The following is a 23,452-nucleotide window of genomic DNA, read 5'->3' on the forward strand; positions in this document are numbered from 1 at the left end:
TTTTATTGGTTATGGATCTATTTATTTTTTATGATTATTTTTTTGTTCTTTTATTGTTATAATTATTGTATTATGATTTTATTTTTTTATATTGTTATATTAACTTTTTATTTAATTTATTTTTATTAAATTGTTATATCTATTTATATAAAATTTACATACACTATTTACTACATGAATAAAAAAAATTCTATTTATTTATATACATTATTAGTATTTGTGTGTTGTTATATTTATTTTTATTATTTATTTTCGTTTTTTTATTAGTTTTAATGTTATATTTAATTTTAGTGTTAATGTATTTGTTATTTACGTTTTATTTTATTTTATTTCATAGATTTATGTTTTATTTGTGATTTACAACATTTAGATTTTAGACTCAAACGAATAAACATCATCATTAATACCGTCACCATTAACATCGCAATGATGACGCTGTAGAAATTGACATTTTGCACGCATGCGCAGTTTATCCGGGATTTCCGGGTACACAGTTCTGTCAGCTACCAGATTTCCGCGTGCCACCGGCACCGTGCCCGTTGTGCGCGAGCGAGAGCAGTTATAAAGATGTTGTGGACACAGGGCTTAGCCTAGCCTAGCTTAGCCAGTTAGCTGGAACATGCGGATTAAACAGGAGGGTCAGTAAATAAACCCAGTTTGCTCTTGATCCCGGAACTGGACTGGACTGGAGATGGCTGGAATCATTAAAAAACAGATCCTGAAGCATTTGTCCAGGTAAAAACATGTCCAGGCTGAAGGCTGGAGCACAAACAGGGCTCTCATCAGCTGTACAGTGTGTGTGTGGAGGCTTTCACTCTAATGCTGTATTTTATTTCCTTTAACTCTGATTAGCTTGTGTATTTCCTGTCTGTATCACTCACTGCAGGGGTTGTCATGGTGATTAATTAATTAATTAATTAATCTGTCTTCATTCTAAAACCAGGACAGTCCTGCTCGGCTTCACCCTTTTGTGTGTGTGTACTGCAGTGTTTATCATGTCTCCTCTTTATTTAATGGTATTTTTTGTCCTGCCAAGGGAAGGTGAGGGACGTCTCCTCCTTCTGACGTCACAAGGGGACACTGTTCTGGATGCCTCCTGATACGGGCGGTACCACAAAGTTTAGAGATTAGCTCCGTTTACAAGCTCTGTGTTTTCGCCATATGTCCACCTTCAGACCTGGCAGTTGAATTCACTCCTGACGATCTGCCCCCTGAGGACACATACTGGCAAAAAAGACGATGGACTTGCACTCGGTCGAGCTGTGGACCTGCCTCGCCTTTTTCAATTGTGGCTCGTCAACTGTGAAGACAGTTGCTTCGTGTCAGGGCCGTCCCCGTACACCCTGGCAAGTTTTGTCACCTTTAATGATCCCCGACATGATGGACGGTTTGCTAGCTGTCCATGATAAAATAAGGAACGTGGTGGTCAGAATGGCACATGTAGGCAGAACGATGTCTTTTGGCACACAAGGTCGCTGCTTGTGCTGCCATTGGTTGTCATGAAACTTTTTGACACCATCTCGTACAATCCTCAAATCTGATTGGTCAGAAAGTGTAACATAGGAGTATTAATAATAATTAATAATTTATTATTATTATTATTAATTATTATTATTATGTGATGGTTGATTTGATGATGTTTTTTGTGATGAGATGCAAAATTTGTGGGAGGAGTTTCAGCAGTGTGTGAACGTTTCCATGCGCAGGAGAGTTCCCCAGAGTTTATACTTTCAGATTTCTCAGGAAAATCACAAGCTGTGTGTGTGTGTAAGCGTGAGAGGAAACATGAACTACTCAGTCATTCTACAGCTACAAGTTAAATCTTATTGTATAAACCGTTTAAAAATGTGAAGTGTGTTGTTAATTAATTGATCATTATAATCCATTGATCAATCATTAAAACCCATTACAACTGATGATTTTCCAACAACAGCATGAAATTACCTCTTCCCCACCTCGGGATATTACGAAAATGTCGTAATTACGAGGTGAGCGCATTGGGAAGGACACCACGATGACGTCATTACTAATTCGGAACTTCTGCAGTTCCTCTGTAATCCTGCAGGGGGCGAGTTCCAAACCGTCCGCACTGCTGATAGAAGCGAATTATTATTTGCTTAAGAAGTTTGTCACCAAATCTAAAAACAAGTACGTATTTATAAAATTGTGATATGTTCAGAATCGTGATACAGATCGAATCGACACGGGGTATCGTGATGATATCGTATCGGGTGATCCCTGGTGATTCCCTACAATAGAGTTCGACTTAATATTATCACATTAAACTTTGGAATACGTTCAAAAATCGACGCAGTTACAATTTCCTCGTGTTCTCTTCGGTGTGGACAAGCGATGAAGCCGCAGGAGCTTGGTCAGAAGACCAGTCGTGGGACAGATCAGGGTTTTGGCAGCGACTTGGCCGTGATCGCACACACACACACACACACACATATCACAGCATGTGCTTTTCCACCCACTGAGTGTCTGTTTAACTGCACACACGCTGAGCGTGAGGGAAAATGATAATCATGTGATACACACAGCTTCTGGCTTCGTGTGTGAAGTAGCAAGAATAAAGAGAAGAAGAAACGAGCCGTGCTGGGGATGAGACTCGGGTGTTGGAGTCGCGTTGAGTTCAGTCAGGCTTTGAATCCATGACTCTGATTGGTCAGAAAGCGTTGATTTTTTTTTTTTTGTTCACAGACCTGTACGCTACACGCTTCCCGCTATGACTAAAACATAGATAAGCAGATCAATCGACACGCGCGTGAGTGACGCGACAGAAGCTCGTCCACTCTACCCTCGCCGATACAGACACGCGAGTTTGAATCCCAATTCAGCCATTTGTAGCCGGGAGCTCATAACCATCATCTTTGCTCTATTCCCGGCCCCTAACAGTGCACGTGCAGCAAGTCAACAATCTGTCGAGTTTTCATTTTCAGTTGGGTTTTAATTTTATTTAAAAAGCGGGACAAAAGCTCTGAGCAGGAACCTGAAGAAAATCGTAAAATTGTAACAGCTCCGGACAAAAATGCAAAACCTACCTTTCATCTCTCCATTCCTCAGTTTTCTTCTTTTCTCTTCTCTTCTAGCCCTTCTTTTTCTTTGATCCTCCCTCTCTTCTTCTTCTTTTTCTTCTTTGTCTCTCTTTTGTCCTTTCTTTTTGCTTCTTCTTTTTCTCCTTACCTGGGTCTCCTTCTCCCTTCCTCTTCTTCTCTCAACCTTCTCTCCTATTTTTCATCCCTTCATCTCTTATTATAATTTGCAGATTTTTTGCTCCTACCGTACAGGATAATGTGCCGTGTCAGTAGTTTAGAGAACCACGTCCAGGATTATAGAGAAACTACAACATTTCACATTACAGCATTTGGCGGACTCCCTTTTCCAGAGATGATTTAAATTTTTTATCTCATTATACATCTGAGTATTTGAGGGTTAAGGGCCTTGCTTAAGGGCCCAACAGGGACAACTTGGTGCTTGTGAACTGGTGAATTTTCAAAACCTAAAATAAAAACCGGTTTAAAAATGGAATAACTCCCCCCTCCCAGTTTTGTTATATACATTTAATTGAATACATAAAAAAATTAGTTACAAATAATGACTTTGTAAGAGATGGATCTTGCAGCTTTTTCACTCGAGGGATCATTTCAGAGAACACTCGACCCTAAAGTCTGCTTCGTTTCGATCAGTGTGATCACAAACGTTCCATGCTTGGGAACGGCCTGAAGAGGTGATCTATACAGCCATCGCTGATGCAGTAGGAAGGCACACGAGAGCGCTACTCGACTTTTTTATTATTTTTTATTATCATCAGGCATAGCACGAAAGTTAACTTCCTTATTCTATTTCTCTCTCTTGCGTTTTAATGGCAGCTCACAAACCAAGTAGCTGCACACTGCCCCCTACTGTACCAGAGAGTGTAAAAACCCAAGCGTACCCGAGTACGGAGAACAAAAACAACAACAATGTGAACGCTGGCTAGTGGGGGAGCGAAGCGAAGAGGGGGGGGCACGCTTGGTGTATTTTCCACATGCGAATCTGATGGACGTTCCACAGCGCTGTAACTGTGAACGCTGTGTCATTTCTTAATAGGTTTTTAAAAGTGGGTTGTTAACAAAATGTTCATCGAAATCGATGCCGAGACCGAGAAAGAGTTTTTATTAAAGAGCAACTCAACAGAAAGGATCACGCCTCTCCAGTGTAACCATGGCAACAATTAGATAATTGTAGCCTGTTAGAGTGTGTGCACGCCTGTGTGTGTGTGTGTGGGTTTAAACGCAGGTCAGTTAATGTTGTATGTGCGAGATAACGGTGCTGAAGTGTTGGTGAGGGTTATTTCAGGAGACGAGTTAGTGGGAGAGGGAGTGTGTAAAAGAAGTCAAGGTCCCACACACTCATGAGGTGTGTGTGTGTGTGTGTGTCAGATGTGAGATTTTCTGATTCTGTCCAACTGTGACAGAGGTCGGCTATTTAGAGAGGGAAAGCGAGAGACCGCATGGTAATGATGAGCTAGTGTGTGTGTGTGTGTGTGTGTGTGTGTGTGTGTGTGTGTGTTACCTGTTACACTGACTAGAGGAAGCTTTCTGACTTCCTTATGTCCTCACTCCCTTTTTTCTTCTTCTCTTTTTTCCTTCTTTCCTGTCTTTGCTTCCTCTCCTCTTCCTTCAACACCGATGCTGATATTCAGCACAACAGCATGACCTCACGTGTGATATTGCTTTTATGTGACAGTTCCACAAACCCCATTTGTTATAAACGGATTATGTTTTCTCTTGTGTGTTTCTGTAACCAGTCCTTCCACGCCTGGTTTAAGTACAGCTAGTCCCCGATTTACGAACACGCTTAGTGAACGGAACTCGTTCGTAAGTCGGATCTGTTCTTAAGTCTGACAAAGTGAGTCTTATTTGCCTTTAACATGAAAATACAATGTAAATTATACCAATCCACTTGATTAAATCTCTGTCCCGTTTCCCCACACTGCCATACTGCTGTAATCCCGCCTAAGGAAATGAATCTCACAGTGAAATGTAACAGTGTTGTCCATGCGCCTTTACATAGTGAGGAAGAATCCCAGAATAATTTTGTCTCAGAGCTGTTTTCCACTGTATTAGACTTTAAATTATGCTGTTTTGTTGAGGATTTTCCAGAAATTAGAATTCAGGACTTTACACTGACTGATTTATTGAAACTGGTGAGGCTGACTCATTTCTCCCGTACCCACATACAGTATATGGGACGTTTTATACATTTACTTACACACGAAAAAAAGTAAATATTTACAATTATAGTTATCTGGTGCACTAAAGTGTCTACATTTACATTTAGGCATTTGGCAGACGCTCTTATCCAGAGCAACTTACAAAAAGTGCTTTAAAGTTTACATCATTGGATACATACTTACACTGGGTTAACTAGGTTAATAACTAAGTGCCATTAGTTCAACACAACTGGAAAGAGGTTTTTTTGGGGGGGGGGTTAGTCCATGTACTGGAGAAACAGATGCGTCTTGAGTCGTCGTTTAAAGATAGTCAAAGTCTCTGCTGTATGGACAACTAGAGGAAGTTCATTCCACCACCTAGGTGCTAGAACAGAAAAGAGCTTGGATGAATGCCGCCCTTGATCCCTGAGAGATGGTGGAATCCAGTGCTGGAGGATCGGAGGGAACGTGGTGCGATTAGAGCAGATAGGTAAGTGGGTGCTGGGCCATTTTTAGCTTTGTAGGCAAGCATCAGCGTTTTGAATTTGATGCGGGCAGCTACAGGAAGCCAGTGCAGGGAGCGGAGGAGTGGTGTGGTGTGGGATAACTTGGGAAGGTTATAAACGAGACGTGCTGCTGCATTCTGGATCGGTTGCAGAGGACGAATCGTGGACTATAGTAGTCCACGTAGAATAGTAGTAGAATAGTAGTAGTCGTAGAATAGTAGTCTAGTCTTGAAATAACAAGGGACTGAACAAGCACCTGAGTAGCCTGTGAAGAAAGAAATGGGCGAATTTTTCTGATATTGTAAAGAAGAAATTTACAAGAGCGAGTAAGGTTAGCGATTTGTGGGGAAAATGACAGATGATTGTCCACGGTTACCCCAAGATTGCGGGCGGTGGTTGAAGGAGTGATTTGGTTGTTTGGTTGTATCCAATGATGTAAACTTTAAAGCACTTTTTGTAAGTCCAGGGATATCACAAGGTCTTGACATGGGGATGAGTCACAAGGGATAAACAACAGATCGGTTTTACCGATTGAGCTTCAGCTGATGAGCAGCCATCCAGGATGAGATGTCTACCAGAGATCTGGGTGAAAACCTGAGTGTCAGAGGGAGGAAAGGAGAGAGTAAGTTGGGTGTCATCTGCATAACAATGGTATGAAAATCCATGCGATGATATGACCTTACCAAGAGACCGGGTATAGAGGGAGAACAGAAGCGATGTGAGGGGAAAATGACAGAGGGTGGGGTAGCTCAGTGGTTAAGGTATTGGACTACGGTTCAAAAGATCCCAGGTTTAAACCCCACAACCACCAAGTTGCCACTGTTGGGCCCTTGAGCAAGGCCCTTAACCCTCAACTGCTCAGATGTGTAATGAGATAAAAAAAAAATGTAAGTCGCTCTGGATAAGAGCGTTTGCCAAATGCCTAAATGTAAGAAACCCAAGTACTGAGCCCTGCGGGACACTAGTAGAGAGTCTACGTGGGGCAGATGTAGATCCCCTCCATGTTACCTCATATGACCTATCTTCTAGGTAAGAAGCAAACCATTGCCACGCTGTTCCACAAATTCCAAGGCTTGTAAAAATAAATAATAGAATCTTGTGGTTCACCATGTGAAATGCAGCTGACAGGTCCAGGAGGATGAGGACAGATGACAGTTTAGCAAATCTAGCGGCATGGAGCTTCTCAGTGACTGGCAGAAGGGCAGTCTCTGTAGAATGTGCCACTTTGAATCCAGATTGATTGGGATCATAAAGGTTAGAACAACCTAAAGAGATAAAGAGACATTTGGTTATAAAAAGCTCTTTCAAGAATATTGGAAATAAAAGGGAGAAGTGATACCGGGCGATAATTGTTAACTTCTGATGGCTCCAGGCAGAGTTTCTTTAGGATGGGAATAACCCTTGCCTTCTTAAAAGCAGCAGGAACATGACCAGAAGATATGGAATGCTTAATGATGGTTGTGGTGAAAGGAAGGAGGTCTCGTGAGATGGCCTGGAGCATTGTGGAAGGGATTGGGTCTAATGAACAGGTGGTGGGGTTAGATGACGAGATGATCTGCTGAATCTCATCAGATGACAGGATGGAAAATTCTGCTAAGGGAGGGAAGGGAAGGTCCTGAGGTTCTGCCATCGGAGTTTGGTTGAGAGCGAAGGACTGGCGGATTGCTGCAATCTTCCCATCGTAGAATGTGGCAAAATCATCAGCACTCCGAGAGGAAGGGGCAGGAGGTTTAGCTGTTTAAAGTTAAAGAGAAGGAGTTAAGGAGAGGGAGAAGGAAAGGGGATTTGAGTTTGTCAAATGGAAGGTTATAATCTCCTAGAACAGTGAGAGGAGTGTTAGCAGAAGCAAAAAGACTAAGAAGCATGTCCATTTCATTTAGAAAGTTTCCTAGAGAGCCAGGAGGACGGTAAATAACCAAGATGTCGAGGTTAACTGGAGAGGTTACCTTAACTGCATGAAATTCAAATGATGAAAAACTGAGATGAGACAAGGGGAAAGGCTAGAAGGACCATCTCTTGGACAACAGGAGACCCGTACCACCACCTCTGCCAGTTTCTCGTGGAGAGTGAGAGAATACATAGGCAGAGGATAGGGCAGCCGGTGTAGCTGAGTTCTGAGGAGATATCCATGTCTCAGTTATTGCCAGAAAGTCAAAAGAGTAATGGGTAGCTAGGGCAGAGATAAAATCTGCTTTCTTTACAGCAGATTGGCAGTTCCAGAGCCCACCTACCACCAGTGCAAGGCAATGAGACAGTACTAGAGGGTAGATGAGGTTTCTGGGAGGTCTGCCTCTGCTGGGTGAGTTAGAGCATCTTTGTCTGTGATAACTGACAGAGATAGGTTGAAGACACATGCTAGACTGAGGTAATTGTCTATAAAATTTGTAACTTTTTGGTAAACTAGAGTTTGAGTCAGTTCTCTATGCACTTACTATCTAGATTCTTGACTAACTTTGTTGCAGGATATGCTTATTAACCGCTACAGACACTTGTAGCGGAGACACCTTCAATATATGTAGCTAATCCCTGCCCACAATTCTCACCTTAAGGAAGCCAGAAACTACTCTTAAATAGGTACAAGAGTACCTAGGTACAGTATACAGTAAAAAACCAATCGTGTTTCTAAAACAGTACAAAAGTTAAAAACCTACCTTACCAATGAAGAAGAATCCGATTTAGAAAACTAAAGCACACAGTGTCTATTTTTTGTTTAATACATGTAAGCTACTCCTGGTGTTTGTTCACATCTACGAATGTTCGTTCACATCTGCCAAAATTCGTAACTCGAATGTTGATAAGTCAGGGACTACCTGTAACTAACGGCAACTGGCAAAGCTGGCGACCGACAGTTAGTGTAATTCACAGGGGTGGAAGAAATTCTTACTGGTTCTGTGTAGCCAAAAAGGTGAGAATATATCAAACATGGAGGTTTTGGACAGTCTTGAGAAACGTACAAGGTGTGTGGAGTGTATATGAGACTATACAAGTAAGAATTCCTTTCGCTCTGTTTCTGTTACAGGTTTACGAAGAACCTGTCTCCGGATAAGATCAACCTGAGCACCCTTAAGGGAGAAGGTCAGCTCTCCAACCTGGAGCTGGATGAGGAGGTTTTGCAGAACATGCTGGATCTGCCCACGTGGCTCTCCATCAGCCGGGTCTACTGCAACAAAGCTGCCATCAGAGTGAGACCGTAGATACCAGAGAGAGAGAGAGAGAGAAAGTCATGTTTCACTTCCATGTTAACAGAGGACACTTTAATATAACATTATATAATTTAATACAATGATTTATTCTGATTGTTGTATATAAAGTTATTTATGTAATCAAATATTAATATAGCTGTGTTTACACTAACTCCTCTCTCTCTCTCTCTCTCTCTCTCTCTCTCGCCTCCAGATCCAGTGGACAAAATTAAAAACCAGCCCCATATGCCTGGTGAGACTCCCCGTCTTCACTCTCAATACTTCACTCTCACTTTCTCTCTGTTTCTCTTCCTCCTTTTCTGACTCTGACGATCATCCCTTACTTTATTCATTTGTTTGTAGACTATTTTGCCTCTCCGTTAATGGACAGGCAGAAAGACAGTCAGGGGAAGAAAGAGACAGAGAGTAAGAAAAAGGGAGAGACAGAAACGGACAAGTGGACAGGCTCGGGGAGAGAGACGGGGAGAGAGACACACCAAGAAAATGAGAGGGAAATAGACAAAGGGAAAGGGAGACAGATGGAGAGACAGACAGTAAGGTAGAAACAAGAAAGAGAGACAGAAACAGACAGGTTGAGAGAGAGTGAGACAGACAGAGAGAGGTAGACATGGAGACAGGCTGAGAGAAAGCGAGAGACACAGACAGGCCGAAGGGGACAGACAGACACAACCAGGCCAAGGGACACAGACAGACAAGTAGGCAGGCTGAGGGAGAGAGACGGAGAGAGAGAGAGAGACACCAAGAAAGTGAGAGAAAAATAGATGAAGGGAAAGGGAGACGGACAGAAAGACAGACAGTAAGGAAGAAAAAAGAAAGAGAGACAGAAACAGACAGGTAGACGGGTTAAGAGAGAGAGTGAGACAGACAGCAAGAGGTAGACATAGAGACAGGCCGAGGGACACAGACAGACAGACAGATTTACAAATTAATAACCATTTCTCTCTCTCTAGTTTCTCGACAAGGTGGAGGTAGAGATGATGACCTGTGAGGAGCCCCGTCCTCCTAATGGCCCCTCCCCCATAGCCATCACTGCAGGTCAAAGGTCAGAATGATCTGTTTTCATGCATCAGATAATGCAAGAGATAATCACTGGAGATTGTGTGTGTATATGTGTGTGTGTGTGTGTGTGTGTGTGTGTGTGTGTGTGTGTGTAGTGAGTACGGCTTTGCCGAGAAGGTGGTGGAGGGCATGTCGGTCATCATTAACTCCATCGTTATTAAAGTAAAGTCCAAAGCGTTTCACGCCTCCTTCGAGCTCTGGCAGCTTCAGGGCTACAGTCTGAACCCTAAGTGGCAGAAGAGTGACCTCCGATACACACGAATCACACACCCTAAGAGAGGAGAGGTAATACACACACACACATGCACACACACAATAATAATATTGTGTTCTAAATCAGTACTTTTCCAAAGTCTTAGCAACAGACAAAACTAATCTTTTACACCACAGATTTCTGTATTAAATCCCTAAACAGGTGACAAAACACAGGCAAGTGATGTTTGCACAGAAACCTCGGCCCTTTTCTCATAACAGCCGCCATGTCACGTTTTTAGACGTTTTATAATGAAATATAATTGAGCAATATCGCACTCGGCTCCGCGCTGTTATGCGATCGTAGTGTGATGTTGCTTTTATACAACAGTCACACAAACATTATTTATCATCAATAGATTATGCTATGTTTTTTTTTTTTTTTTTTTAACCAGTTATTTGCTTCGCTAACACACATCCTTCCGCGACTGGCGGAGCTGGCGACTGACAGTTAGCGTAATTACCAGGAGTGAAAGTAGTTTTATATTTTATTGGTTCTATATAGTCAAAAGGCGAAGAGTGTGAACCATGGAGGTGGCGGACAGTCCTGAGGAACTCACAAGATTTACTTAAGATTTCCACTTATTCCGCTTTAGAATACCAGTTTTGTTAACTTCCATGTTCTGGGGTTAAATCCTAAATAGCGTTAAATAAAAAGCTAACATACTACTTGTATGGAGGGATAAAATACAGTAAGAGCGAGCACTAAGACCCAGCAGGGGAGATAAATACCTGCAGCGCAAGAGAGAAAAACCGTTGGCTCAGTTGTGATGACGCGACGCTCAGTGTCAAAACAAGAAGCGCATGCGTTACACATGATACTTGGTGCTCGTAAACCACGACAACTCTCATTTTTTAAGTAAAAAATTATTCAAAATCTTTGCTCGTCTTGCGGAACACTCGTAAACCGCGTTACTCGTAATCTGAGGTTCCACTGTATAATCGTTCTCTTGTTTTTGTTGCTAAGACAGGAAAAATAAAACATCATAGCAGGTGATGTCACAGAGAAACCAAGAAGTGCGAAATTTCCCCACTTTAAAACTTTCCCAATAGTGGAAACTTACTGAATGTTACAGTACAAAGCACTTGCACTGGAGATCTCTTTGAAAATCAAATTAAAATTTTATTCATCACATACACAGTCATACACAGTATGATATGAAGTAAATTGCTTACACGACTGCTGTTGACCTCAATATTACAAAAAATATTACAGAAAATAACTTTACATTTTATTTATAATTTACATTATACATATATAAATAAATATATAAAACAACTGTTTTATAGATATACGTATATACATAACTGTTAATTAAATTTCTCTCTTAAGGAACCGTTTCTTGTGTGTCTTAAGTAAATAATACGCACCTTTACATTACACAGATTTTAGACATTTTTGGGATATTGCATTTATAGAAAACGTTGTGTGTATAGTCTATAATGAATTCTTCGGCCCATTTGATGACATCATGAGTTAGGACTTTAAAGCCGTAGAGCAAACGTAGAGCAGCTTTGCAAACACACACATACACAACTTAATAGTAACTGCATGTGCCTATGTATGTTTTGTGCTTGTATTGCAGGTGCTGACCTTTAAAGAAATCAACTGGCAGAGTTTGCGTATCGAAGCAGATGCTATAGAGAGCGAGGAACAGGATTTAGGGAACACACCGCTACGCCTCATCACCAACCAGGGGCGCATCCGGATCGCTCTTAAACGCAGAGTAATCGTCTTATAAAAATAATATTAAGTTAGAATATCCCCTGAACACCATAAACCACATCCATATATACACAAGGTACCTTCTACATTCCTAGCATCTCTGTTTCTCCCAGGTGAAGGACTGTAACGTTCTGGCATCAAAGCTGCTCTTCATCCTGGATGACCTGCTGTGGGTCCTGACCGACTCTCAACTTAAGGCAGTAATCCATTACGCCAAATCTCTAAGTGAGGTCATGGAGAAATCTGCACAGCAGAGGAAGAGCATGGAGGTAGACACACACACACACACACATGGATGTTGATTAGGTTCCTTATCTCTCTGATTTAAGTGGAATTTCATTACTGTAATCATTCTAAATCGTATCCGCTAGTATTTCTGAACTGGGGCGTATTTACTTTTGGTATCAGGAAAAAGTTCTTTAAGCCACTTTGAGATCTGCAATCTCCATTAAAGCAGCTCCTCTCTTAAGTAATGGTTTTCTATAAACTGTGTTTCAGACAGTCCCGACCTCTCCTGGACCTCGTCCACCGTGGCCAGAGCCACACCCGGTTCCCGTGTCGACGCCCAACACGTTGGCACAGTATTTCGACCTTTATGATGTGAAAGAGTCGTCATATCACACGTTTATTTCTCGCCTTGACCTGCACATCTGCAACGACAGCTCACCATCAGAAACAGGTCAGCAACTTTATCTTATCAAACCAGTTTACCTCACCTCCATACACGTTGTCTCATTTACCTCACCTCGATACACGTTGTCTTATATACCTCACCTCGATACACGTTGTCTTATTTACCTCACCTCGATACACGTTGTCTTATTTACCTCACCTCGATACACGTTGTCTTATTTACCTCACCTCGATACACGTTGTCTCATTTACCTCACCTCGATACACGTTGTCTCATTTACCTCACCTCGATACACGTTGTCTCATTTACCTCACCTCGATGCACGTTGTCTCGTTTACCTCACCTCGATGCACGTTGTCTCGTTTACCTCACCTCGATGCACGTTGTCTCGTTTACCTCACCTCGATGCACGTTGTCTCGTTTACCTCACCTCGATGCACGTTGTCTCGTTTACCTCACCTCGATGCACGTTGTCTCGTTTACCTCACCTCGATGCACGTTGTCTCGTTTACCTCACCTCGATGCACGTTGTCTCGTTTACCTCACCTCGATGCACGTTGTCTCGTTTACCTCACCTCGATGCACGTTGTCTCGTTTACCTCACCTCGATGCACGTTGTCTCGTTTACCTCACCTCGATGCACGTTGTCTCGTTTACCTCACCTCGATGCACGTTGTCTCGTTTACCTCACCTCGATGCACGTTGTCTCGTTTACCTCACCTCGATGCACGTTGTCTCGTTTACCTCACCTCGATGCACGTTGTCTCGTTTACCTCACCTCGATGCACGTTGTCTCGTTTACCTCACCTCGATGCACGTTGTCTCGTTTACCTCACCTCGATGCACGTTGTCTCGTTTACCTCACCTCGATGCACGTTGTCTCGTTTACCTCACCTCGATGCACGTTGTCTCGTTTACCTCACCTCGATGCACGTTGTCTCGTTTACCTCACCTCGATGCACGTTGTCTCGTTTACCTCACCTCGATGCACGTTGTCTCGTTTACCTCGATGCACGTTGTCTCATTAATCTCAGCTCGGTGCACGTTGTCTCATTAATCTCAGCTCGATGCACGTTGTCCCTTTTACCTCACCTAGGTGCACATTTTTTATATAGCTCACCCAGACACACAACGGCTTTTTATGCATTACCTCATTTTCCGCACCTTGACAGACATGGCCCCATTTACCTCACCCAGAACTCACTCTAAAACGCAATGCTTTATTTTCATCACCTTAGAACATGTTGCTTCATTTACGTCACCCAAATATGTTTTTTTTTCCTCATTTGCCTCACTCCAAAATGTATTTCCTTGTTTATCTTACCTCGACACGCATTGCATTACATCATTTGCCTCATTGAGAACCCAGACCTTACAGATGATGCACTGAGTTTTTGGCATTTAACTTTTCTTTTTTTTTTTTTTTAGATGAAGCCCCCATACCAGGCTCCCAGGGTGCAATGCAACTGACCTTTCGTAAGCTGGGCTTTGATTATTACCCCTTCCACAGGCCAGGTGAGTGTATACAGGGGCATCTTTTTAAATAGCTACCTTGTCTTTTTTCACTTATTTCAGCCTGACATGTGTCATTGAGATCATGCATAAAGGTGTAACAGAGTAGTCATTACCTGTTGTGTGTGTGTGTGTGTGTGTGTGTGTGTGTGTGTGTGTGTGTGTGTGTGTGTGTGTGTGAGAAGGCGATGGCTGTCGGCATTGGGAGCGTTACTGCAGTGCTTTAGACTCTCGCACTCAGTGGGCGTCCAAACTGTTACAGGACTTTCAGAAGAAACTGGAGAGCTCAGGATTTCCCCAGCCTCCATCTGAACCTCGTAAGATCTGCTCTATATATATATATATATATATATATATTAGTGTATATACAGCTTCTGGTGAGATTTTGTGAAGTGGTGAAATCATACTGATGTTTTATATCTATTAGGAGATGGAGAGTCAGTTACAAACTCTGATGAAAGTTTGGCTTTAAAGAAACTCCGCTCTAGCTGTATGGTGATCCGCGTGGACGATCTGGACATTCGCCAGGTTTTTTGTCCTCACAGACACTCACTCACACTCACACAGTCGTAGTTTTGTATAGCAATCACTGTTCCATGTCTATCCATCTGTCAGCCTATCTATTTGTTTAACTGTTTATTATGCACCTGACTTTCCTCCGAAAGTGTCAAGGTGACTCAAACAGAACAGAGAAGTGAAAGGGTTTGTGGTCACAGGAACGACAGAGGGACGACTAATGGGGCGAGAAAAGTACAGAACAGAAAATAGAGTGAAGTATGAAAAAGAACAGAAGTGAGAGGGGTTTCACTATCAGTCATACAGATATTGTTTTCTAATATGGATATTTGTCTATCTCTCAATTCTAGTCTGTTTTTGTGTTCCTCTCTTTCCCCACACACACACTTCCAGTGTATACAATGACATCACAGGTGCTTTACACGCACTCAGATGCTTAAATGTCAGAAAGTTCCCAAAGTTCAGAAGAACTAATCGTAGAAACTCAGTTATAACTGTGACTCAGGGCTATAAGATGCCCGCAGTGACCCATTGGTTTGTCCATGTAGTGAAACCGAACTGTTGTTCTTTCTCCGTGTTGTCTCAGGTGTCCACCGGGGGGCGTCACAGCAAGAAAACCCAGTCGCTTTTATCGTGTAACCGCAAAGTGCTGAACATGGCGGAGAACACACCTGCGATCCACCTGCAGTTCACAGAGTATTACTTCCCCCACAGCGCCGGAGGACCCGGTACCTCTGATATTCAACTACTGTTTTATTATTTTTTTGTTATTTTTATTTTTATTTTTACGTCATAACACAGAGATTTAGATAACACAGAATTCGTCCTGTATGTACAGTAATTAATTGTGAGTACGGTTCACTTCACGTACATTAAGTGGGTCATTGAAGGTAACCAATAGCTAGCATTAAAGCTAAGAGAATAGAACGTAGAGAATATAAACGCCACCTACTAGTAAAAATGTAATATCAAATTGGGAAATTTATAAAATCGCAATAAAAAAATGGAATTGGCAGCCAGGTATCATGATAATATCGTATCTGCTGATCCCTGGTAATTCCATCTTTAGTAAACAGGCTAAACAACAAACTAGCACTGGATAACCGTCTTTCTGTCTCTATCGCTGTCTCTCTGCAGTGCCCTGCTCTAATCTGTACGGTCAGCTGAACGGTCTGCAGCTGTGTGTGGACGCTGCGAGTGTGTTGTGGATGTATGTGTTTTGCCACGGCTTGCTGACGACTCTGGAGCAGGTCAAGGCCTTCTACCACCTGCAGGACAGCAGCAAAAGCGAGGAACACGTGGACGTCCGTGTGGACGCTACGCAGCTCAAGGTGAGGTCATGACTCTCAAGCCGCTTTAAAATATTAGTTAACGCTTTATTTTTCTGTCTCACTGATAATTGTGTTTTTTTTTTATTTTACTCTGAAGCTGATTGTTCCTCTCGACTCGTCCATCCTGGATCACCCCGATCGTCCACACGCTCTGGCTTTCACCCTGTCTCAGGCGTTCATAAGCAACACCCATCACTCTCCTCACTCGTCCTTGTCCGACCTGGAATCCACGTTCTCTTCGTTCTCCGCACATCCGTTTTTCCGTCCATCCCCACCAGTCCCCCCTTTTCCTCGTGACCAGAACACCCTGCACCCTCTTCCTCCAGCCTTCTTAAAGTCAGAGTCTTCGTTTTCGCTTTCACGTTCTTCTTCCTCAAGGGACGTGTGGAGTATCAGCCTGTCCCGGGCAGCGGGGTATTTTGAGGGCGCGCGGCGAGGAGGCAAAGTGCCGCCGTTCATGGAGCCGTTCACCGCGTGCGTGTGGATGTGCCGCCCGCAAGCCCTAACGAAGTCGTTAAGTCAGGTTTTAACAAGGGCGGAAAACGGTGCCGCGAATCCGCCCGGTCACGACGCTCCATCCGCATCCGTCCACCTCCTGGTTCAGTCCATCACCCCAATCCGAATGTGGCTCAGTCATTACCAGTACGTCGCTCTGCTCCGGATGAAAGATTATCTCGCCAGGTTGGGCTCCGACCTCAATCGCATTCCGAGCGCGAAGACCAGAACCGTGTCTCCTCCCACCGTCTGCATATCCCTCCTCATCGAAGCCGTGGAGCTCGGTCTGCTCCTCCCACCCGTCGTCGGGAAACCAGAAGACGACGAAGCGCCCGAGGACACCGACACGCAAAGCCTGACCGACTCCGATCTCTCGCCGTCACGGCCGGACAGCGGGATAATGGGAAGCGCGGAAAAATCGTCGGAGCAGCAGCAGGAGGAGGAGCGTGATGGCGCAGGGGAGGGGCCTGTTGAGGAGGCGTGTGAAGCTGTTGAAGAGGGATTGGATGAAAGGACCGGCCAGGGAGACGAATCCCAGGGCAGTGTCACTTCACCACCGCCGTCTTCAGCCACAGTGCAGAATCCAAACGCTTCTACGGTCAGCCTGGAGGGGGAGCTGTCCAACGCGCTCAGCGTGACCAAAGACGTGACTAAAGACGCCTTCAATGCGTCCCTGGACCTCACCAAGGGGGCGCTGTCCATCACTAAAGACGCTTTTAGCATCCTGAGCCGCGGTTCTGCCATGAGCAAAATATTCAGCACTCAGAGCAAGTAAGAGTTCATATAAAAAAATAAAAAAACAGTGTCATTTTATTTATTGTTGTTTACGAAATATACAGTGTGACCTTTGTGAGGTTTGTCTGTATGGATTGTGTTAACTCGCTGTGTGTGTGCAGGGAACCAGACGACTCCAGTTTGCGTCTGCCACCCCTCAAACACTCGCTTTCCCAGAATTCCTGTGACAGCGTGGTCATGGACACCAGCGCGGCTGACGATGGTCTCTCACTGGACAGCGACACCAGTGAAAACTTTGTCATCCTCACCGACTCGGGTATGACGTCATCACCGTGTTGAGTCTTTAACCACTAACACACATCTGTCTTTCTGTCCATCTCTCTCTCTCTCTTTCTCTCTCTCTCTGTCTTTTTTCTCCTGTGTCTCTGTCTGCATGTGTCTCTTTATCTCTGTTGTTTTTTTGGCTTTTTGTTTCTTTCTGTGTCTGGCTGTCTCTTTCTTCCTCTTTCTTTCTCTCTGTATGTCTTCATCCACACGTCTTTCTCTGCATATGAATTTCTGTCTGCCTGCATATTTGTCTGTCCTTTTGTCATGTTGTCTGTCAGTCTGTCTGTCTCTCTTTCTCTCTTCATGTCTGTCTTTTTTTTTTTTCTCTGCATGTCTTCCTGTTTGTTTGTCACTTTGTCTCTCTCTGTCTATCTGTCTTTTTTTGCCTTTCTGTCACTTTCTGTTTATATCCACCATATGTCTGTCTTTTCTTTTTTTTTTCTTTCCTTCACGTGTCTGTCTTTCTGTTTGCCTGTGTCTCTGGCACTTTCTCTCCACATGATTCTCTCTTCATATCTGTCTGTCTTTTTGTCCTGTCTGGTTCTCTGGTCCCTTAATTTTTTCTTTCTTTCTCTTTCCCTGCCTGCCTCTCTTTCTCTCTTTCTCTTACTGTCTTTCTGTCTCTGTATGTCTTTACCTTTGTCTCTGCCCCTCTCTCTATTGCTTTGTTTCTCACTTTGTTTTACTGTCTGTCTTTTTTTTTTTTTCACTCTCTGTCTCTCTCGCAGAGTCCACTCGTCCCAACGGCACTCCCATTCACTCATCGGCTGATCTGAGCAGCTCCCTGTCTCAGAGCACTGAAGACATGTCTCAGGAAATGGTGAGACGCAAACACACACATACACACACACACACACGCACGTACGTACATCTAGCTGTAATAGAAGTTTGTGTGTTAAAGCAAAACTTTTAGTACCTTTTGATGTTTTATGAACCATATGTCTCTCTGTCTCTCCCTCTCTCTGTCTCTGTCTGTCTCAGGTGTGTGTGGTGTTGCTGTCTGTGCGTGCACTTCGCTCTCTGATGGAGTTCCACGCGCAGGACGCAGTTGTCGCGATGGAGGTTCAGTCCGTTACGCCTAAGCAGCTGGGAAACCAGCGAGTTCTGGAGCTACAGACGCTCGTACAAGGTGAGACACATGCGCACACACACACACACACATTTGCGATACACAACTTTAACTTAGACTTAACGCAGTCTCTTCTCTCCTCTTTACAGGCGCTCTATCTCCGCCCGTGTCTCCTGTGTCCCGCCCACCAGTGGTGTGTCTGAGGGCGGAGGCGGGGCCAGGGGCAGGGCGTCATTGCTGCACGGCGGAGAGTGCGGGGTTCATAGAGGTGTGTGTGCGTGGGTGCGAGGCAGAGCTGCTCACCTCGACCATAAACACACTCGGGCCGTTCATGGAGGACGAGCTGAACGCAGACGCCCAGCCAATCAGGATCACCGTACACAACACGCGCGTCACACTCAAGGTGAGGGGGCGGAGCTATCGGAGTTTTAACCGCGCTTATGCAAAACCAATCGAAATAGATTTTATTAGATACAGTGAAACGTTGGATTGCGAGTAACGTGGTTTGCGAGTGTTCCGCAAGACGAGCAAAAATTTTTACATTAATTTTGACTTGGAAAACGAACAAGTCTTGGTTTACTGTGACCACGTGTGTGTGTGTGTGTGTAAAACATATTTTATTTTGTGTATGCGTGTTTGTACAGCGTGCGTGTAAAGCAAAAGCAAGTCTCATTAGAGAGGTTAAAGATCCATTTTCTCTCTCTGCTCAAGGCTCAGTCTGCTTTATTTGTCTGTGTGCGCACGTCATTGGACACTGTGCCACACACACACACACACAGACTCCTCCTACTTTCGCCTTCACAGACACACACATGCACTTTTTCTCTGCTCTGTCGTGATTCTTTTCAAAGGTTAACTGCAGGTTAATTTGTTTTATTTTCACTTTACAGTAGTGATTCCGTTAGTGTGTCTCTCAATCGAGTGTCATTAGAGAGATTTCTTGTTTATTATTCCGATAAAACAGTGTTTCCGTTGTGTGCGCGCGTGTGTGTGAAAAGAGTTGAGGAAGGGTGTGTAAGACAAAGAGGTAGGGAGAGCGGAGCTTACTTCATATTCATACATACGCACACACGCCTGCACACACAAACGGAAACCCTTATCCTTGTAAGGATTTATTTTAACTTTTTTTTTTTTTAAGGTAAAGTGCAGTTCCTTTTTTTTTATTATTTTTACTTAATATTTTGTGTTAATTATTTTTATGTATTTATTTTTGGGGGCTGTGGAATGAATACTTTAAGGTTTCCATTATTTCTTATGGGAAAAATCGATTTGGTTTATGGGTGTTTTGGAATACGAGCCCGCTTCCGGAATTAAGTATGCTCATAATCCAAGGTTCCACTGTATTATACTATTGTTAGGATTATAATACTGTTTCTAGGCAACATGGAAACAAGGACAGTGAGAAGCGGCCTACTAGTTGGCTAGTTGTTTTAACTAGTTACCTGACTAACATGTACAGAAAGAGGAGAGAGAAGAATGAAGGACTTCTCAACACTAACTCTGTGTGTGTGTGTGTGTGTGTGTGTGTGTGTGTGTTTTTTCAGGATGATGGTCCTCGTGTTTATCCCACCTCCCCCCAGCCTGTTCCCGTTTCCTTTCTTCTAGACGGTATAGTTCTGGAACGTCTGGACGACACCATGCTCACAGTCAGACGTGGGTGCTCTGTGTGTGTGTGTGTGTGTGTGTGTGTGTGTGTGTGTGTGTGTGTGTGTGTGTGTGTGTGTGTGTGTGTGTGTGTCAGTGTCAAAGAGAGAGCTCTGTTCATATGTCTTATTTTCTCTCTCAGCCACTGCCAGCCAATCGGGAAGCAAAGCCTGCTGTGAACCTGAACGAGATGACACGGTAGACGTCTCTCTTACACACACACACACACACACACACACACACACACAGAAACACAGTTTCGACTAAAGACTTTTGAAACCGTTCGGATAAAGGACTCCTAATGACTCTCATTCCTGTTAGTGCAAATGTTTATTGTACCAGGGTAAGTCGGAAATTATCCGCACTCTGGTTATATTAAAACCTCTGTTCTGTCTCATCGGCGCGTTCTGTTGAAGGCCGCTGTCTCCCCCAGTCTCTGCTGTGCAGGTGTGACCGTGTTACATCAGTTCCTTTGTAACTGATGTAACATGTACATTCTCAAGGACCAGAAGTATTGGAACATCATCTGGCAAAAAGGTTCAACAATCAACAGCGCTCGTTACAGTGAGACGCTTATTGAAGAGCCGAAGACTAAACACAGAGGACTGATCTCGGAGGGCGTCGTGATCTCTCACGATGATGCACGTTTCTTTAGTCCTGATCTCGCTCCATTAGACTTTCAAAGTGAATCTAAACTCGAGTTATTATCCAAAGATGTTGAAATTGTCGACAAAAAAGGTAGCACGAACTCCGTTACATGAACGCATCACCCAAACGACCACACTGAAAGCATAAAAATGCGGGCCGATGCTACTCCGTCAACTAGCAGGGCTATTAGTGGGGCTGTACCAAAGCAGATATCGATCATGTCGTCTTTCGTGGCCATTACACCTTATGAAAGGTGTTCCAAAAGGAGCAAGGATAAAACCAGGGCCGTTACTAACTTTCTAGCGAAAGATATGATGCCCCTAAGCACACGAGGCTGAAGTTAGCTCCTTATTCACAGCTTCCGATTTGTTTGGCTTCTTGTGCGCAGCGTCTCATTCTGCGGCTGAAGTTAGCTCCCTATCCGCCTCGTTACTAACGGGAGTGTTCACGTTGGCGAAAGCTGCGCAGATTTTTTAATAAAACGTTATTTTGGTGGCTTAAACCATTCTGGCCAGGCAAATATGAACTATACCATACCATCTGGGCCAGGACAATTTTACTTTTCCTATATAGTTGGGTACCTGCTAGGTGTTGTATAGTTCATATTTGCCTGGCCCAGACTGATAGCTGCATCTAGCCATTGGTAAGTTAAGCTTCGGGAAAAAAATTTGTGGCTCCAGTCACTGTTGGGATACTCTTTTAAAGCTGGCAGCATTAACAGTTTATATCGAAATATATATCGTTACCGTTCAATATGGGGAAAAAATATCGAGATTACTTTTCTGCCATATCGCCCAGCCCTATTTGACTCGCACTCATATACGTTTAACTAAGTGACTCTTGTTCCCATTAGACTAAAAGAATTGTTTATCTGTTTGGTTAAATGACTCTTCTGTCTTTACATTCACAGCTTTAGAAGTTTCCTAGTTTAGTATTTTATTTCTAGTGTGTATGTGCTTTCAGATCCAGGCCCTACACTCCAAGCTCTCAGACGTTCACTCCGCCCTCTCCGCTGCCGTCTCCGACCGAGAACGTCTCTTACAGGAAATCCGCAAATACGACCCGTACTTCGCGCTGTGACCTTACACCACCAGCATGGGGGAAGGTCGGGGGTCATGGTTCAAACGCAAGAACTAAATCTGTGGGTGTGGAGTGTTTACTTACTGTGTCGTCCAATGTCAACCAGGTGCCATGAACTTCCTGTTACTTCGTGACCGTGACAGTGTTACAGCTTTTTTTTAATACTGATTTTCCTTTTTTTTTTTTTTTAGCTGTTAATAGAGTGGTGTGTTTAGTCTGGGTTTACACATGTGTATATGTGGTGTGTGTGTGTGGTAGAGAGAAAGGGTTAAGGAGAAAAGTGAGAAAACACTGGTCCTCAGTTTTATTTCAGCTGCAGTGTGTGTGTGTGTGTGTGTGTGAAAGAGAGAGAGTCCATGAGAAGAATGAAAACACCGCACTGGTCCTCACTCTTATTTCAGATGTATGTGTGTGTGTGTTAAGGCAGATATGTGTGAGATGTGAGTTTTAGGGACTTTCAATAATACACACAAAGTGCAGCTGAAATAAAAGTGAGGACCAGTGTGGCGTTTTAATTTTTTTATGAAAACACACACACACACACATACATACATACATACATACACTTGTTCTCACTTTGATTTCAGCTGCACTCTGAGTGTGTGTGTGTGTGTGTTAAGGTAGTTATGTGTGAGATGTGAGTTTTAGGGACTTTAACAATACACACACACACACACACACTCAAACCAACAATGTACACGCATCATATGTGCCAATTTATTCCTCACAATTTTTACACACACACCCACGCACGCATCCTCCTTTGCTAATATCCTCAAGTGCAAGTGTACAAGTGTTGATTAGAACACAACCGTAATTGTTAGATACAAAGACCACAAAAGTTCTAGTCTGTGATTAATCACTAATCGATTATCAGCACATACTTGCTTTCTTTTTTCAGTTTTTCGGTACGGGAAGTGTGTGAGAGACTAGCTCTAAGTTTGTTTGTTTGTTTTCTACTTCTTTTACATGATTTGCACAAACCTGAAAATGTGATTTTTGCATGCTAAAGGTGTTAGGTGTTAAAGTTCTCTTGGTACAGAGTCACGTGTTTCACGTTCAGTGGTTCGTTGTGTAGTTCTAGAGGTACAGGGTGGAAGGTTCGAGCAGATGGTGTAGTGTACTATAAATACGTTTACTTTGTTTTACGTCTAAAAGACTAGAAAAACTAGCAGCGGCATTTTATATTCCCAAAGTTCAGTGTTTCAGCATCATACGACCGCCGCCGCCCTGTAGCGGACCGTTAGTTAAGCATTTTATTCCTCTTGTATAACAATGATCATCACGCGACTTAGTTCCTGTCATCATTTGTTATAGTATCTATAAAAACACGCGTAACGTTAATACGCTAAAAATCACCACATGACGTTACTAAGAAACCGGAACCAGACGTTTCCCGACTGTTACGCAGCGCTGACACTGGAAACTCTTTCCATACATGTCCCTTAAACATATCCGTAAATAAAAACGTCACCATAATCGTTTAATTTTATTCAACCACTTTTTTTTTTAGGTAAC

At 43.4% G+C, this 23,452-nt stretch overlaps 1 protein-coding gene across 1 annotated transcript; it reads left to right on the plus strand.

Moving 5' to 3' along the window:
* The first annotated feature begins 531 nt into the window (after window positions 1-531).
* bltp3a (bridge-like lipid transfer protein family member 3A) lies at window positions 532-22,493 on the plus strand. The gene is made up of 21 exons (XM_053482746.1): window positions 532-735; window positions 8,723-8,885; window positions 9,100-9,138; window positions 9,857-9,948; window positions 10,061-10,250; window positions 11,804-11,944; window positions 12,057-12,212; window positions 12,442-12,622; window positions 14,006-14,092; window positions 14,275-14,406; window positions 14,517-14,617; window positions 15,192-15,333; window positions 15,743-15,936; window positions 16,034-17,202; window positions 17,328-17,482; window positions 18,222-18,313; window positions 18,475-18,622; window positions 18,712-18,965; window positions 20,107-20,215; window positions 20,349-20,404; window positions 21,818-22,493. The coding sequence occupies exons 1-21, from the start codon at window positions 692-694 to the stop codon at window positions 21,932-21,934; spliced, it is 3,762 nt and encodes a 1,253-aa protein (XP_053338721.1). The 5' UTR covers window positions 532-691; the 3' UTR covers window positions 21,935-22,493.
* Window positions 22,494-23,452: the final 959 nt, after the last annotated feature.

This window comes from Clarias gariepinus, chromosome 22, assembly GCF_024256425.1.
Source record: "Clarias gariepinus isolate MV-2021 ecotype Netherlands chromosome 22, CGAR_prim_01v2, whole genome shotgun sequence".
Classification (NCBI taxonomy): Eukaryota; Metazoa; Chordata; class Actinopteri; order Siluriformes; family Clariidae; genus Clarias; species Clarias gariepinus.

What these genes read in the sequence shown, in the direction of transcription:
- bltp3a (XM_053482746.1), top strand. Translation starts at nt 692, where the DNA reads ATGGCTGGAATCATTAAAAAACAGATCCTGAAGCATTTGTCCAG. An exon ending in GCAACAAAGCTGCCATCAGA is followed by an intron (nt 8,886 to 9,099) that starts GTGAGACCGTAG and finishes TCTCGCCTCCAG; the next exon opens with ATCCAGTGGACAAAATTAAA. An exon ending in GGATCGCTCTTAAACGCAGA is followed by an intron (nt 11,945 to 12,056) that starts GTAATCGTCTTA and finishes TGTTTCTCCCAG; the next exon opens with GTGAAGGACTGTAACGTTCT.